This window comes from Haliaeetus leucocephalus, unplaced genomic scaffold, assembly GCF_000737465.1.
Source record: "Haliaeetus leucocephalus isolate CR32 unplaced genomic scaffold, Haliaeetus_leucocephalus-4.0 Scaffold92, whole genome shotgun sequence".
NCBI lineage: Eukaryota > Metazoa > Chordata > Aves > Accipitriformes > Accipitridae > Haliaeetus > Haliaeetus leucocephalus.
Genome location: NW_010972528.1, coordinates 10,297,302 through 10,316,241, shown reverse-complemented (window position 1 = coordinate 10,316,241; position 18,940 = coordinate 10,297,302). Strand labels below are relative to the sequence as shown.

At 37.7% G+C, this 18,940-nt stretch overlaps 1 protein-coding gene across 1 annotated transcript in view; it reads right to left on the bottom strand.

Annotated features, from left to right (window-relative positions):
* Positions 1-18,940, bottom strand: part of ZNF536 (zinc finger protein 536) — a 69,438-nt gene that overhangs the window by 11,830 nt on the left and 38,668 nt on the right. Inside the window, exon 2 of the mRNA XM_010585084.1 lies at positions 4,303-4,455. Coding sequence (XP_010583386.1) covers positions 4,303-4,455 — 153 coding nt within the window. The remainder of the gene's footprint in view (positions 1-4,302; positions 4,456-18,940) is intronic.

Below are 18,940 nucleotides of genomic sequence, written 5' to 3'. Positions count from 1 at the left end.
TTAATTTCACTAATGGATATTTCCCTACTTAGTGTTTGGTAGGAAATTTATACTGTAACATTACCTCTTAAACTTTTAAGGAAATTTAAATTCAATCAATTATTTTCAACAAAAGTTTGGGATGTCATTAAGACAGGAGAAAAGGCATGCTGTACAATGTTAAGGATGGAAAATCTGGAGAAATCTAGAGAAATGAAAAGTCCTTTTAGTTCATCTTAGAAATGTAAGAATAAAGGATGTTCAATACCAAAATTGTCTCCTCTTGGAGCACACATACCCATTTTCCTTAATTATTCATATTGCTCATCCCACTACAAGCGCCTTCAGAGAATGGCAACAGGCAGTCTTTTTTTAGGAAGAAAATGTGAACTGAATTCATTTAAAACAGCACCATTTTTACTGTATTTCATCAGTTCATCTAAGCAAGTTTTAAAATTGGCTAGTCACATTTCCAAGGGAAAACGTAGCAACACTGTAAATGTATATAATACATCTAATACATGTAAGATGTGTGTCATACATATCGTAACATACTCTCAGTCAATGGACACAGACCTGCCAAGTTTTTTCTTCCTATCCCTCTCTTTCTTAGGTTTCTTCTGTTTAGCGCAAGCCAAACCTTCTTCAGGGATCTACTTTGCTCTTGCACATTATTCTTTTTTCATTAGTCAAGGGATGTAGCTGTGCCAGTCATACTGGGAATATACCTGAGCACCTAATGACCACACAAACCAAACTGGTCTATATCTGCAGTAGCTTCTGAATACTAACACAAGGTGCAAAGAGGTGCTAGAGTTAATCTGAAACCGGCCCCTACATAATGGATCGCTTGTCAAAGGTAGAACAAAAGAAATTTTCATTTTTTACACTTCACTGTTTCTGTGCAGTCCAAAGGCCTAGGCATGTGAAGTAAAAACCACACCTATTTATTTGATTTCAGTGGGAATTGAGAGTGCTCAAGAACATAAAGTTGCTCAGCTCCCTGAATGAAGGAACCTTAAATTGCTACCCCCAGAGGGGAAAAATGGAAACTCTGGAAGCATCTGCTCATGGCACATTATAGGTCTGAGATACTTAGATGGTTTTCTTTTTCACAAAGTCTGAGCATCTCTAAGCCTTCTGTGTTATAACCTTCTCAGCTGTATTATATATTATTTTATAACCAGGAAGCTGAATCACAAAGTGGCCAGTCCACCCACATCTACTATGCACTACTGGTGCATATACATGCTTTGCCCTTGTTTCTGCATCTCTTCACACAGTGTGTTTGTGTGAGTTGAGTAGGTAGCTCTGAAGAAGCAGGACCATATAGCCCATCCCTATTCACTGGTCAACAGAAAGAAGTCATCTAGGAGGGCTACAAGAGTTCTGCCTGTCCACTCTAAGCCCCAAGGCCCTGAAGCATTTTACCCTCAGAGTCCTTCCTCTCTTCTCTCGGGGTTGTACTAAGGAACTGTCTCGTCCTTCAACTGTTTTTAGAGCAAGAAAAAGGAGAAACCGATTTCACATAATTATGCCCTTTTCTTCTTATCACATGGGAACAATCAGAAATCATATCTTACTATCTCCCCCTTAAAGCTCTTTCTGGCTGAATATCATTGAATTAGATAAGAAGAAAAATCCTCTACAATTGTGTGTTAGGACTCAACTGAGCGTGCTAAATAAAACCTTGATTATTTTTTTTTTCCCTTCAGAAGCTTATTATATGATAGCAAACTACAGAGAAACCGAGACTCAGTGTGGAGAAGGTTGCAACCATGAAATACCCAACGGAAAAAAGAAGCAACCCAAGCCACCAGCTAATTCTTCTAAAACAGAGCACAGCTTCCTCCTCTTGTGGAGGATTAAATGGTTCCTCTAGCTTTTTTGGGCCAAATGCCACAGAAGCACCTCCTGGCTGGATCAGACTTTGGGTCTTGTCTTGGCATGCGTACCAAACCAACCTACTCGTGTGCCTCCAAACACACAGATGTTCGAAGGAACCTGACTTCTGCTGAACTGCTTGAGCTCATCTCTAACAAACAGGTGCTGTGAGAACAAGAACAGTAATTGAGTTAATGTAGTGGAGAAACACAGTAAAGTGTTTTTTATCAGTCAGTTATATGATCCAGGCATATAATAAAGACAGAGTGTGACATAAAAGGCAGGAAACTGTCCCTGATAAGTATGAGCTAACCAATATTTGTTTAATAACTAGTATCTATTACATCATTTCCACTTACTGCAAAGCAACTTAATTTTTATTTAATAACTCTAGTAATTTGCCAATTTACATTTTTATAATATTAGGATTATTTCCAATATGTAAAACATTGCTCCATTTAAACATACTCTTGTCATTATTTACAAATACTTTGTTCTCAACCTAATGGAAATTGATCTTTATCTATTTTGAAATTATAATGATTTTTAAATATATTGCAAATGTTTCAACAGTCTGTATGATGTTTTCTTTTTGTTGTTGTTATTTTATACATGGTTTATTTTTTCTCATTTTAATTTTGCTTAGTCAGTTTTAATATGCAAGTTTTATGGAATATTTCCATTGCAATTAATTTACTTTCCATTAGTTCTAAGCCACAAATAACAAATGCGTAATCACTGCCAAACAAGAGTAAAATGACCACTATATAATAAAGCAAAAGGGAGAGATGGGTATCCTCAGGTTATTTTAAAGAAATTTTTTTTTTGCATCTCCAACAGTAAAAATATCAAACTGTTTAAACCTCATAGTTACAAGATTATTTTCCAATAAAATAAGTACCATTTATTTACTTTTACTACATTAGAGAGTACACAAATAGGGTTTTTCACTGTGTTTCTTCTTCTTCTTTTTTTTTTTTTTTTTTTTAAACAAAGTCCAACACACAGAAAAGAATATTCCTGCCCTAAATGGTTTGCAATCCAATCAGAGAAAACTACATTAGGGTGCCAAATTTTAAAATTCAGATCAAACCAGTGTGGTATACTCCTACTCCACAATCCAAAGAAAGAATAATAAAAATACAATGACCAAACTTTCCCATCTCAACAAGGAAATTTTTTTCTTTAAATAATTTTCAGCTTCCATTTTCAATTTTTCAAAATCAGGCCTCATGTTTGCAAACCCAACATTAAGTATTACACCTGCGCAAGCACATAGGAGAAACATGACTGCTGATTTGGGGAAGGGAGGAAAATAATGCTTATCTGATACTTCAGTGAGATAAAAATTAAAAATAAGTCATTCAAGTAGGAGGTACAACTGGAAAGTACTTCTTCGTGCAATTTATTTTACCTATCAATTAGAAAAGTAGCAGTAAAATTCTGAAATTCATTTAAAATGGTTTAAAAAGAAAATGACTCCACAATTACAGTGCCCACTACGTCTGTTTCCAAAGAGAAGTATCCTGAATCTTCAGTTTTGCATACTGTCCCAAGGCCCACTACAATACCTAAGACTTGGAAGAAAACAGCATCATATTGGCCATATACAGAATTTCTAGTGATGTCAACAGGACCTGAGGGTATCGACACTGTATGTCAGATTTTAATTATGGATAGAGTAAGTCTTCTTAAACATATACTGTATCTCTACATGAACCTTACCAAGTACATAGGTAGTTTTAAGCAAACAAGGTATTATAATTTAAATGGAGTGGTTATAGTTTACTAGTATTGAGAGCAGTCCACCCAATAAGTGACATACCAAAATAAAGTGAGAATCCAGATGAGTAGTAAGTCTCTGTAGGGTAGAAATGCTGTGATTGTTACTACAATAAAATGTGGTAAGTTTTACCATGGTGCAAAACATGCTAAGTTTTATTACTTACAAGTACTGAGTCGGGTGAGTTCTAGTGAAAAACAATGCAGATCCATGAAACTGATGTATTCATATGAACAGCAAGAGGTTAAAAATGAGCATGCTAAATGGAGCAAAAATAGTAACTCTGAGAAAAACATACAGAATCCCTAAGCAGATGCTAAGGAAGGCCTTTGAAGCAGTTAGTATAACTAAGTCTGAAACCAATAGGCTTATGCCTATTGAAGGACAAGGGTAATTGAAGGAAACAGTGATGAAGCAGGGAAGGAGACAGAAATAACCTCAACTGGGAAAAGATGATTCTATTAAAGTGGTCTTTATCCAACAACACATTCCTTGTGCTTTTATTTAAGACTGTCATATATCTTTCTCAAAAGACTTTCTGCAACTAATGAGTCCAAATCTACACTGGGAATTAAGGCTCCTAGCCACATATTATGTTAACCCCCCCCACACACATGGCATGTGTCGACAGTGCTCCGCTCACTTGTTCCTCTCACCTGTATGTATTCTCAAGTGGACCTTTAAGTGATGTGATGTTCTGAAAGTTTTTCCACAATAAGGGCAGTCTTTCATGGCAGAACCAAGGCTCCTGTCTCTCAGTAAAGCTGGCTGCTGGACTCCTACAGATCTCCCAGCTTCTTCTCCAATGTCTGCAACACAGAAATGTTCTCACATCACTTCAGCACATGTCAGAAGTTGTTCTCACTAAAACTGCTAACACAACACAAAGTTAAACATGTCAATACTACACCTGTCTATTTCATTCTTTAAATCTGACAGAATGCTGACAATTCATGTATTTTCTTGTTATTGTCTTAAATTATTTCATCTTTCCTATCATCATTTTAAGCAGCATATGGTACCTTTATATTGAACTGAATTATACAAGAAAAGAAGCAGCTGTGTCAGCAGCTGGTTTGATTTCTTCTTTTGCTTAGTTCCTATTATTTTTTCCCCCCAAAGTTTCAGATTGTTGTTTTCTTGAGTCTATTTAATTTATAAGTATTGTGAAAATCTGTATGCTTTTAGAGGGAAAAAGTTTGCATCGGTATATTAAAACGTCCCAAAACAACAGAACTGCAGTGACGGGGGGTGCAACAACAGTGACGACATCTACACACAAAGCTCATCAACTTCCTGCCGCAACATTTCAGCATTGGAGTTACAACACATGACCTACTGAGTGACCTAATATCATCGGAAAGGCAATGAAAAAAATTGGTCAGATGAGGGGGAATTCCTTCTCCCTCTCACCCGCAGCTCCTGAGTTTTCTCCTTCAGTGTTCATAGCTACACTTATTCTTTGCATCGTAGTGCAATGGGTGAGATTCCAGGACATCTCTTCTCTCTCCTGATATAAAGAAACAGTCATCCTCAACTGTCTTGAATAAGCTGCTATTATCCAAGCAGGCTACGAACAAAATAACTTACAAAAGACTGACATAAAAATTGCAAAAATGTAGGGCATTTTAAAAAAGTCATTATTCAAACCACACAAGGCTCGTCTACCGTCTTGTACTTACAGGGTCATGTAATATCACATAGATGTATCAATCCATGACTTCACCAAAAAGTACCATGGCAAATGTTGAAATTCTGAACCAGATTTATGCTCCTGGCACACCACAGAGGTGCAATACACATGGACACATCATCACACCCCTATGCAAAAGCTGAGCTACCCGGGTCATATTGAGGTGGGGAGCATATAGTTAAAATCTGTATGCAGACTCTTGATTATTTCAACCATAAACTACTGACTAAAAATGTTCTGTCTTTACCCATTTGATATGTAACTAAAACTGTCAGGAAACATAGTGCAGTTTACACAGCGTTGCCTTTTAAATGGAAGTGATGGGACATAAGAAAGACTTAAACATTTGGCTATAATAAAAACTATTCACGCAGTAGCAGAGACCCAAATACCACATTTCTGGAAAAGGTAACACTAACAGGCATTTCATTATTTATTATAAAATGGTCCCTCTAAACTATTTCACTTTAAGCTGAAAGAAGGGGATGACAGAGTGATTAAAAATTATATATATATAAATGCTTATCTTAGTCATGTATGTAATCAAGCTATTGCTATTTTTCAAAAAGCAAAATCTGATAGTTTTCACATCACATTCTTGTTTAACATTTTCTGATTGTTCTTAGACTGCAGAGTAAAAGCACAATATTTAACTTAGAAAGCTAGTAACTGTCATTTTGAATTATTCACAAGTATGTAAAGTAACATACTGCAGGAGTTTGTCTTTAGGAGTCCAGGAAAACATATATAGGCGCTAGTCTATAACTCCAATCTCCCTAAAGAGTTTAGATTTTCCCCTTTTTTTTCTCCTCAAAACTTGTATATAATCATGTCTTAAGCTGCTTCGGGAAAAATGAATTCCTGAGTGCAAAAAGATTTTTCTGAAGTGCAAAATACAGAATGCATGATGATAAACTGCAGGATTTTATTTTGGTTTTCAATAAATACTATATGAGCATTATAGATAAATATATAGATAACGCTAACAAGTCACTCAGGAGGAATTTACCGAATAAGTCTACTAGTTATGTTTTGCTATATGTCACTCTAAATGATGGCCTGTTATCCATTTGCCTTTTATCTTTCTATCTAGAATATGTGTGGCCCAATAAAAAAGAATAAATTTGTAAGATAAACAGCTCGCTTTGCAGATTTAAGAGTCTAATTTTCACTTTACACAAAATTGAATTTTTTCAAGGCAGCGAGACGATGGAGTTTACTCTAGCACTAATCCCTCTGAAAAAGCAAACTGAAAACAACAATGAAGCAAAGAAAGATGTGGGTGGTCTGAAGAGTTTTCTTTTAGATTTAAGTAGACATACAGTAGATAGCTCCAAAGGCTTTGCTCCAACAGGGGCCTTACCTTGAAGAATTTTTCTTCCCACACTGAAAGCATTCCTAAGACTTTAAAGCTGGGCTGAGGGGTTTTCTTTTGAATTCCTCTGCCTACAAAGCCCACCGAAGCGCTGGAGGCCATCGCTACCTGAATGAGCAGCTTTACATCTAAGTTCTTTTATTTCAAACAATGAAAAGATATGTTCAAGGCTGCCGACGCTCCCCATCAAATGCCACCCCAACTTCTTACTAGGGCCCCATTTGGGGAAATCATACCTATTTGTCAAGGCACTTAAGTTTAAAATGTGCTTAACTTTAAAATGCATTTAAGTGTCACTGACTCTGTTACCAAGGTTTTCTTATACCAAGTCTCTTAAAGCAATCTATGGAAAGTGAAAGGTCTGTGTGTGTGGGGGAAGTGACACAAAAAAAGGAGACATCAGCAAGGAAAAACTTAAGACGCAAACTGGTGAATACAGACTATGCCAACAACAGTGTATGTGGGGAATGAAAAATCTTCAGCTCTACCAATAATCGTGTATTCTACACCTCTGGCGTCCCATTTCTCCTGCTATTGAGTCCTCCTTCCTAAGTAGAAATTCCCAGTTCTGTTAAATTGTGCAAAACTGTAGTAATGTTTTACAAAGCTGAACTAGGATTAGCCCCAGCAAATTAATTTAATTTATGATTTACTCGGGATTTGAGCTACTGTTGTTGGGCTGCTCAATTCCGAGGATAAAACATCAGGAAGAAAAGAGAACAGTTACTTATCTTACAGCCATTGTGGTTCACCGAGTTATGTGGTCTACATGATGTGCACTCGATGCACGTGAGATTAGACTGCTTTTTTTACTATCTGCTTCCATTATAGGCATGTCTACGTCCTGAATGTCTTCCTGCCCATCCCTACCTTTCCTGATTGGAGTGCAGGAAACAACAGAACAGAGTATAAAATATTGTATAGATGTACAAGCTAGATGTAAGGCTTCTGAGCCTTGTCTCTGAACTTAACTTTCCCTGAGCTTTCCTTTGACTTTGAAATCATCTGTTCACAGCAAAAGTCATGGACAGAAGTGCAGAAAGCAACATTCAGTTCTATATATGAAACCGGTCTTTGTGTCAGTATAAGGAGAACACAACAACTATGAGACCTCCAGCTGCTACGCCTGCTGTACCTGCTGGGTGGGCGATACTGCTCCATGGCACAGGACACAGGAATTCAGCCAGGAAGCAGCTTCTGGGGTGGTATGACAGGGACATCTTGTGCACCATGCCTCAGCTACACTTAATAATTGACTGTGGGCATGTTCTCGTGGGACAAATGCAAGGAAAGAAAGTTCACTTTAACATCCATATGAGAAGGTGGCGATTAGCCACATAACTAAAGAGCCAATTTGGCCAAAACGTGAGCAAATCTATTTGCTGCACAGACTGAAATTAAAATTAAGCAAACCATAAGATCAGTATTTGAAGGCTAGCCCTTCTTCAGACAGATGCCCACTTCGCAGGAGAGGAGGGGCAAAAAGCCACCACTCCTCGCCTAGCATGGAGCTGATCCATGTAGTGCTGCAGGCTGCTTTCACATCCCCACAGTACCCGGAAAGGAAATTTCCAGAGCGCCAGATAATCCCAATAAACAGTTTTCAGCCAGCAGCACTTTTACTGTAGCAGGTTAAAAGAAAGTGAGAAGCACACCAGTGAATCCTTTTTTACAGCAGGTATCTTACTAGGTATCAGAAATGGTCTACCCAGAAATGAGCCACTGCCACGGCTGGCAGTGCCCTCAGCACATGGGTAGAGATGCTACAGACACAATGACAACTTCAGTGGATATTTCTAGAAAAGAGAAGACAAACTTAGGTGGATAGTGAATCTGTGTACTCAAAGCAGAAGCCCTCTAGCCAGTCATTTGAAGAGCAAAAGAAAAAGAATTATTTGAAATGTACATATATGTTCTGTACGACTGGTCTACCTGTCTGGGATGAGTCTACAAATGGGATTAGAAAAGGACTGATTGCTTCTGTAAAAAGAAACCTGTTTTCAGTTGGTTAGGTAGCAGCACTGACTTCAGTCATGTTAGCAGCCAAAGTTTCAAAGGAGCATCTACATATATGCCCCATAAATTTTACCAGAGTATTTATATGCTGCATGTACGTGAAAGTGCAGGGATTCACAAAGAAGTGTTTTCATGTTCAAAGGAGCTAAATTACAGTCCTCATGCAGACTAAATTATCAATGAAGTCAGTTGGAATTTGTCGACCCGAGGATTGCCAAATTAGCCAAAACCAGGCAATCACATTGAAAAGGTAACCAACTCACAAAATAGGTAATCACACTTACAAGTATGTGTTTGCTCTTGCACATTTTTCAGACACTAAAGAATCCTTTGAAAATGTGGCCAGAAGCCTTTAAAGCTGCACATAATCCCAGGTTTTCACGTATTTCTGAAATTCAAAATATTTGTAGTTCTTTAGAACTGCTTGTGAAAGTTAATGAAACATGGTGCAACAAGAAGTAGTAGTGACCACAGAATTATTATTTTTTTATGACCTATAAACCACCCAAATTAGCCGATTTTGTGGCAGGAAAAATTATATCCTGAATCTAATGTCAAGAAGGAAGTCAGAAGACATTCAGTGTGTTAATCCTGTCACTGCTACCACCTTTATGCAAGCATGCCTGGACTCAACCACCTAATTCCCTGGGAAGCAGTATAGGATACACAAAGTTTCTGGGAAAACATGCTTTACCTTTCTTGCCTATTCCTTAGAGAAAGCTTTAATAATACTGAAAATAGTGGAAAACAGGAATATAATTAGGGATATAATTAGCCATATTTTTCTAGCTACCTGAAGTAGCTTCAATTAGCATGCTTTGATGTAAATGAGAACAGAATCTGGCCCAGTGCTTGTAATTTGAAATTAGAATCCCATTAGCAGATGTCACTACACTTTTTTGCTAGTGAAGTTCATGGCTTCAAATGAAAGAGTCTAATATTACTAAATATTACAGTTATATTTTGGGCCTCCGGAAAGAGTTACTAATGTCTTAGGTCAGGAACAACTCGCTGTCTCTATTGTTTCATCAAGGATTTAGGTTTTATAATGACCATATATGGGAATCTTAAACTGTTAGGCATTAATATGGATTGGCAGAGAATTTGTTTAAACAGAGAGCTATTTTAGAAGAGAATTGGAAAGGAGGCCTACTAGTGAGAAAGCAGCATTCATATTGTATTATTAGAAATAAAGATTATACCAAAGGTTCCACTGGTAAATAAAAAGATACTGCTTCTAACATCAGACTTCCCACTTAGCCCTCTGAACCACACAGGCAAACAAAAGGCACAAACTGCCCCGATACCGATTAGTGCATTAGCAGATTTAAATTTAAAATACAATCTAAATCAAACTGAAGTAAAATGCCCATAACCATTTACATGAGGTAAGACTTGCAACATTGAGAAGTGGGCAAACGGTAGTCATAGCCAATATCTCGAGCTACAGGGGAGCTATCTAGGCATTATTTCAAGCACAAGAGAAAAGGAGCTAAAATATTCTAAGCAATTTCTTAGTAACTGGTAGGCTGGTGACTTGGGGGCAGCACGCACACCTTAAGCCTGTACCTGCACGACACACTCGATTGGTGGTTTTCACACCCCATGGGTGCAAAACACCTTGCATGACAACACTGCATGTATGCAATTGTTGGTTATATCTTAATGCTTTTCACTGTGGTACGCATTCTGAGAAACATGCAACAGGCTGTATATACAGAACAAAGAGGCATCAATAGACACATAACCAAAATTAAGCTTTTGTTTATCACAAAATGTTTCTTATCCTCTTTTTTTCATTTTAATCAAATTCCCTGCAGAGTTTTTGTTTTGGAGTTCTCAGCAGTCTTACTTCTCAAACTGTTCTAAAACTTTAAAACCTTTTAAGATAATCAAAGTTCAAACACGGTTTCTGAGTACATCATTTTAGCTGCCTGATTTGTTTAAAGAATTGTTTGACCAAAACACACAGAAAATCAGATGTAGTACTTAAAAAACAGGGTTGTTTACTTGCCATTAACTTACAGAACTCAGTTTGGACTGAAAATTAAGCATACTGAAAAACAAATGATTTTTCTAAGAGAATATTTTTTGCATGAGACCTTTTTAACTGTATCTTTTTTTTAAAGAAAGAAGACATCTTAAGCACGTTACAGTATCTTTCATTTAACAGTTCACAGAAGGGAACTCCCAGATAAACATTGGCCTGTGTCTTTCTCTTTAACCAGCTGAGTGATCCAAGCTTTTAATAAAGCTGTTCCAATTATTGTAAAAGTCATCTAGTACCTTATAGCCACAAATATTGACAGTTTATTGCACAACGCATTCATGACATTTGAAGGTCGCATCATACATAATACATACACTTTTATAAAAGTGTCTGGAACAAAGAGATACATGATCAGCAATTACATCTTACCATTTGAGGGTATGATTTTATACTTATTTAAAATGAAATACTATATGAAATGCATGCTGTTAATAAAACACAAAATAGTTCATTTTCTGTATTTATTGTTTTATTAATCAGCGATACTGAGTTCAGTTGTACAAAATCAACAGAATGTGGTCCATGCCCCAAGAAGATTACAGTGAAATATCATTACACTGCAAACCATCACACATATTCTTAGCTCAGCATAAGAAAGTAAGCTTAAAACTTTAGTCTCACTACTGTATACCTCTCCAGCCCTATTGAATTCAATGAAACTTCAACACTTAGATTTGAATCAGGACCTTAGCATATTATTGAAATATTAGTTTTGATAAAATTGAATCAAAATGAAACTGAAAAGAGTGCTGAAGAATTTTTTTTAATATATGCACATGCAGGCATATCAAACTTCTTCATCCTCTTCCAGTGCTCATGACTTTTAAGGCCATTCTAAAAACACACGCACATGCACAAATGGTATAATTAAAAGGTGTAACTTGCAATTTATGCAGTCAGACCTGTGCACAGTCCTTCAATGAAGTCAACAAACATCGGAAATACACAGAGCATGGCCATGAGAGTGCTCATCTTTGGTTAAATGGTCTTCACTTCTATGGTATCACACTAGATCCTGGAACCTCCAGCTACCTAATGAGAGCTACGCTTGCAGCAAAATGACCTCAGATCACTACATTGTTCCCTCTAATACCATTTTTGCTGGTTTGTTTCAAAATTTTGTTTGCTGTCTTCTTTCCTAAGCTCTTCACATACAAGACTCTTCCACCATCCAACTCCTTCACTTGCTTTTCAGTTCTGCTACTCCAAACCCATGGCTTTGAAATCCCACTTCCTTAATTTGACTGTATAGATCAAAGCACTTCAGATCCCAAACCACTGAGGTTGCCAGATGAGGTTCATGAAATTCCACTAGACTTGTACAATCTTTCCACAGGAAAAGTGGATACTTCAGAAGAGGATGTACTTTGTCATTTATCAGAACAATAGGTCTGTTTGCTCTCTTGAATGTAATGCTAGTTACCCTCCGTGATGAGCTTCTGCTTGTTCTTGCTTTCTTCAGAAGTGCACATCTGAGCTGCCAGAACACCTTATTGTACTTCTCTGTCCAGAACATGTATCTTCACAAGCAAAGCAGATACTTCTCTTTGGATCAGCAATGCTGGGCTTAAATATGTACTCATGGATCTTTCCTTGGTATTTTGCCAATGTTCTTTGTCATCTATCCTCAAAATTTACTCTGCTGTTCATTTATACTTCTGATAGCAATGTTAGCTCCCAAACCTTCCATATGACATACTTTCTATGGTTTTCTCCTCCTTTTCTTAAAACCAGCTTAGAATATTCTGGATTTTTACCAAATGTTCATGCCAGCAGTGGTCTGTGATTCTCATGAAAGCCTGTCTCACTAGTTTTCTTACCCAAACCCTTGACTTCCATGTTTTAGCTTTGATCCTGTCACCTAAATTTGAAATGGGCACTTGATTACTGACCAGAGAGGACATGGTCTTTCCACACTTCATTTGTGGAAAGATTGTTTACTGCTTTTGGAGAAAATTCCAGTGGGGAATCTAAGCAGAGAAGCTATCCAACTGGACCATCTTTTGGATTTGTATGTGTTATTTGTAGGCAGGTGTTCAGGTACCAGATGGCCTTAAAGCCCATACTACTCAGGTTATAGCAGCTTCTACAGGCTGTCTGCATCATATTCCCATCTCTGAGATTTGCAGAGTGGCTACATGGAGCTTGATAAACACTTTTACCTAGCATTGCTCTCCTGATGCCAAGGCTAGATCAGATATCCAATTTGGGAGAGTTGCCTACAGTCCCTCTTTAATTAAGTACTCCTGATCTCCCACTCCTGGGATGGATTGCTACTGCTGATTAAGCTCCAGAAGTAAGGATCTGTGGAGGCAATTTCATGAGGGAGAAAATGAAGTTGCTAGCTAATCAACTAAAATAACCATTAACTGGACTTCTGTGAATGAATATATTGCCGCCTTCTTGCTTCCATACTTACCCTGTTTCTTCCACATGTTAGCATCTCTACATACCTATAAACCAAACAGGTAAGGCACACTTCATTATGACCTCTATCTTGTTCCTAAACTACATGTGGGACAAAGAGAATCATTTGGTACAGTGTAGAGGCTACACTATGAAGAAAATCCAAGACGGTGTCAGTAAACTGTAGGAAAGACAGTGAATCTGGGTGGAAGAGAGTGGTATTGAACCTATTTTCTCTAGGTTCTTCCCATATGCCCAACAATGCAGAGTCTGTGAGATTTTAAAAGGCACAAATTAACACCCAACTCCACATAGTTCTCGAAATCCATTAATATCTCTTAAAATCTTTTGAGTACTTGTATGAAAATATTTAATAACTACACTAGCCAAGTTTCACCCTGAGTTGCTGGGCTTAAAGAAATCCAAAAACCAAACAAATAATTTTTTCAAGTCAGAACCACAGACTTGCCTACATGATAAGTAGCTCTCAGGGCACCAGGTATCATTGGAGAAGTTTTTGCATACTATTGATTAAGAAAAACCCTTTTCATTATTATTATCTTATCACAGGGTGGCAAAATCAGCATAGGAGGTGCCGGCAGCAGGTCACCAGATTTTATAAAAATTCATTCTAATAAAGAAAAATGTAAATTATTTAAAATGTCACAGGAACATCTTTCTGTAGATGACAATAAGAAAGAAAGCAACAATAGAATCAGTCACATAAAAACAACTCCACAGGTAGCTAAATTACTAATTTCCCCCTCAACAAAATAAGAGAGAATTAAAGACTGTCAATCCACTTACATATTGCTGATTACAGAGGTGCTGACAGAGTCTCCAAAAAGTGAGTAATGTCACAGTGTGTGTTACAACATTCGGACAGACTATGATAGTATAGACTTTTCCAGTATCTGTATTTTCTTACTTCTCACTTTCCAGTGCTGCCTTCAAACTAAGTGACTGCTTTGAGCTAATAGAAATACCTCTGTAAATAATTTTTCTTCCATTTAACTTCTTTGGTACATGCCACTTCAGTATAATTTCTAACTTCTTTCCCCATTTCGCAAAAAATGAGCTGTACTTGAAGAAATACTTACGAGCAACTCTGAACTGCTGAATCTATTTTACTAGCACTCTTTTTCTATAAATAAAATATGTTAATTACATGAGTTTTGCTATAACAGAAAAATATTGATTAAATTCATTACTTCCAATCTTGAGAAGGGATCCTTTAACTGTTCGGTATTTTTTTTTCCTCATTGGTTTACCAGTGTATTGTGGGCATACTAAGACCATGATGACTTTAAACATGATATTATATGGATGGGGGAATTAATTTTTTTATACTAATGATGTATCTCAAAAAGTACATAACTGGGTCAACCTGTATCCATGTTTTGTAAAACAGCCTTAAAGTACACCAATAGAATAACATGCTATTTGTGGGCTATAAAAATATTAAATGCTGCCTATGGAGCTGATATATCAATAATCCAGTTTCCTTTTTCTACTACGAAAACACAAAATTTTTCATCTGAACTATCCTGGTAAAAAGAGAAAAAATACTATTTTGAATGGTCTTCTCTGATTTAGCTGAGCTTGTGGCAATAACTGGTTTAGGCATAGGCTTCAGTATGCTGGAATGATCCTGAAACTAATTTTGCATGTGTTGGAGTTGGATTGTGGCCATGCACGTCAGTATGCTGGAACAGAGTTATCTAAATCCTGAGCCTTATTTTACATGTGCTGGTGTTGGACTGTGGCCCTGCAATCTTTTAGGTCTCCATCTGTAGCTATCAAAGCCAGGGTGTGCCCAGCCACTTGCTACTGCTCACTGCTTTCCTTCCACAGGAAAGCTACAGGCTCGCAACCACCCTCCCACACATCAGTGTGACTGGGAGTTCTTCAGAGTCCTGGCAGGTCTCATCAACTTTCCTCTAAAGCCTCTTTGCTGCCATGGCCAGCCTTTTGCAGCGCATCACACTTCTTATATCACTATAAACCTAGTTATCGAGTCCCACATCAGTGACGAGAAATATCAACCTCTCGGACAGATGTTCCCTCAGATTCCGTGAATTAATTCCTTTTCCAATACCAGGTAAAACAGCCCTCTAATTTTTAAGTAAGCTATGGAGACCACAGCTCCCAACCTGATGGAAGGCCTGAGTTTCCCAGCCTGACAGCACTTTCCCTGTGACCATCAGCCACAGGGATTTGAAGTCCAGACAGTCTAGCAGAAGCTAGGAGTTGTTTTCATCTGGGGAAGGAGACAAGAAAGATCAGGTGCTCGGAAGCCACATTCCTCCAAAAATACAGGAAACACTGGCTGTGCACAAGTCTGGAACACCAACACAGAGGAATTAATGGGGACTGAGGAAAGCAAAGGTAGTTGTACAAAGTACTTATCACCCCCCTAAGATGAACTGGTAACCTCAGGGGACATACAGGCTGATGGTAAGGTGGTATAAAGTTTTTGCAAGCCTTCTTCCACTTCTTTACAGTTCCTCCACATTAACCCACCAGCAAATACATATTTTAACCCATCAGGATCATCTATAAAATTAGGAGATAATCCAGACTGAATTATTTGCAAGCACATTTCTCTACCAGAATTTAATAACATTTTGTCTCTGTGGAGCCTACCCAACTGAGGAAACAACTTCACAGTAAGGTCAAAATTAGACATTCGAATGAAGATCGGGCATTTTTTTGTGACTGGACAGACACAAGTTAGCTTACTGTCTGCCTCAGAGACAGAGGAAGACTTATTTTAGAAAAAGGAGGATTGTTCCATCTCTTAACTTATTAGCAATGCACTTTCTTCCAACTCCAACAGTAAAAGAAATTCAAAACCCAGGTAGTCTGCATGCACGGAAGCACCTTTTGTTTAATAAATAATTCAACCGTGTATTCCTTTTTAATTTAAAAACGGTCTCACTGAACAGTCAACAGAGTGAACTAAAGTTGGCAAAATACAGTGTTGAAAAATTAAAAAGTGTATTCAAGGCCGTATTCATTTGCTTCACTTCTTATATACTGGAGAGACAGGCTGTGCTGAAGTTCTAGCTTTTTTTCTTTTTCTTTTAAATTATACACATACAGTCACATGATGCTCACTTGATTTTGAAAGCTGCCTTGCCCTGGAATTAGTCTGTCTCTGTTACCAGCACAGCAGCCACTGCTCCTCTACCTCACAAACGTCATCACAAATTCAGCCAAAATGTTCTCATGAGCTCCTCTGCCATGTCTGTGAGGGCCAGACTTAACTATCAACCATCTTGGAAAACAGAAATACTGTAAAACATTCTGGAAATATTCAGACTATCATCTGAATGATGGTCCCACATATTAATAAGTGTATGGTAAGGTACAGGAGACACATCTAGCTGCAAAAATCTGTAGATAATGATGCAATGAACTCGATCCCAGGACTGGATTTGTAACACACTATTGCAAACGCATACAAATACTTGGAACCAATGAAGTGCATTTTGTACTGTCTGATCCTCTTGAAGACAGTCAAAAGCATATAGCACTATCTTAAGTATGAATTCACAGGCTCAGTTTCTGTAAAACGAAATTATTAGCAGTAAGCAGCTGAGGATAAGAAGGAAAAAAACAAAATCAACTCGTACACTTAGCCTTCTGCACTACAATGTTTAAAAGAATTTCTTGAATCTTAGAGCAGAGAGCAAGGAAAAAGTAATGCTGTGGCAAAACCTCCTTATTTGAGATTCCTAGAGATCTACCCATTCCCCCACACATCCCAAAGCAGCAGCAGGTACGGAATGCCTTCCTAACAAAGCACCTTTTAGTCTCCACTCTGTGGAATGTTTGATTCCCATCACTGTGAATGGCTTTACAATGTTCTGCACCCTTTCTGATCAGTGTATTCTATACCAGTGGCCACTCTGTAACCATCACACAACATCACCAACCTGAAATTACCAGCTTGATGATGCTCACATGACATTAAATGCTGACAGAAGGAAATCTTATCTCAGAAAGGTAAGATATGCAGGAAAGAAGGTCTTTACAGGGAAGGAGGATAGGGGAAACCTAGCCCTTACAAAGTAACACTGACTTTTAAGAAAACGACTCAGCAATAACATATCTTTCAAAGTGGACATACTTATTTAAAACGCATCTTCTTAGGGCCACAGGATGACAGAAATGAGTCACATTTGGAAGAGACAGAAGTTTCACAAGTACATCTTGAATAATTCCACAGCATATGGAGGAAGACCAGCTTTTCACCAAATTTTCACTATTCTGAACAGTAGTAAAATTACCTGCAGTGTATGAGATGAAAACACTAACAGACCAGATAAACACTTTGTACAGATAGGAAACTTTCAACACTTTGCTCTGTTCTGACAAAACAGCCTATGAATTATATGTACAAAATAAAGCTCTGAATCTGACAAAATCTGAACAAACACATCAGGATAACTGCAGAGATTGTTTAGACCCAAACTCCTACCCTGCAAGTCTGAGTATCTTAAGATTCTAATTTTGTCCGATTACGAGCTTACATTGAGACACTATGCAATAAGTACCATCTCAGTGAGCAGGCTAATTTAAACTCCGAGAATGCAGGCTACTGCATTTGTGGAGACACATGTTTCCATGCCTTTTCAGGATGGCACTAGTGGGAGCCACTCCAATAGCCTGGCAGGGCCACGCAGAATTTGGTACATAACAAACCGGCTTGCAACCGATTACATTTGAAAGCTGTCTACAGTGGGACTGGCCAACCTAACAAAGCAATGTATGGGGTTGAGAAAAGGTGAAGGGCAGTATAAACTGTTCAAATGAAATTGAAATAATTACAACAATTTTACTAGTACTGGTTCTCTTCTGGTTACAGATTCTGTGATATCTCACTACAGATATGTGCCCAGTCATGAAGGTCATATGTATTTGTTTAAAAAAAAAAAAAAGATCCTGTTGGCTACTGGGCAGTGGAGCTTGCTGGTACACACTGAAACATTTTAATAAGGGGTAGACAACCAAAGCCTGTCACTGCTTAACAGTCAGCAACTCTATACTACTATCATACCAAGTTTTATCATAAAACTGCAGGAGAGTAGCATTGTGTATTTAAAATAAACAATGATGGGAAGATACAACTTAGGAAAGGCAACTCAGATGCCAGACAGGACGCTGGTGAGTGTTGTGGATCAATGGAATTGCATTCCAGAAGAGAATTGCTGGATAGACCGTCACATGCAGTACTGCTCCAGTGAGTGCTGTTCACCAAACAACATACTTCCTCCTCTGTTCTTTTCAATTAATATTTGTTTTAGTTCTGTTGAATCACTGCTCATCTACTAAGATATTATTTGATTTTTTTTTTTTAAGAAATTCCTTTCTTCTTGGATACACTTTCACCACAGGTTTTTTGAAGCATGAGAGTAAACACACAGTCCCTATGATGGCAATTTCCATTCATAGTTTGACAACTAAATGTTGTGATGCTACTTGAAACTCCTGCCTCTTATGTTTCAATTTTTCTTTAGGGAAAAACAGCACAGAAATATATTTTGTCGTCTATTTGAAAAGATGCAGATATAATCCACCTATGATGATTGCAATTTTTTGAATTAAGACTGCAATCCAAAACAGCAGTATGATCTACATTTTAACCACAGCTATTACAATAAATGAAACCAAACATAGTGATTCTCCACACACTTATCTTTATTCTGATAATGCTTTGCAAGACTTCTGGCTGAGAATGCTTTACAC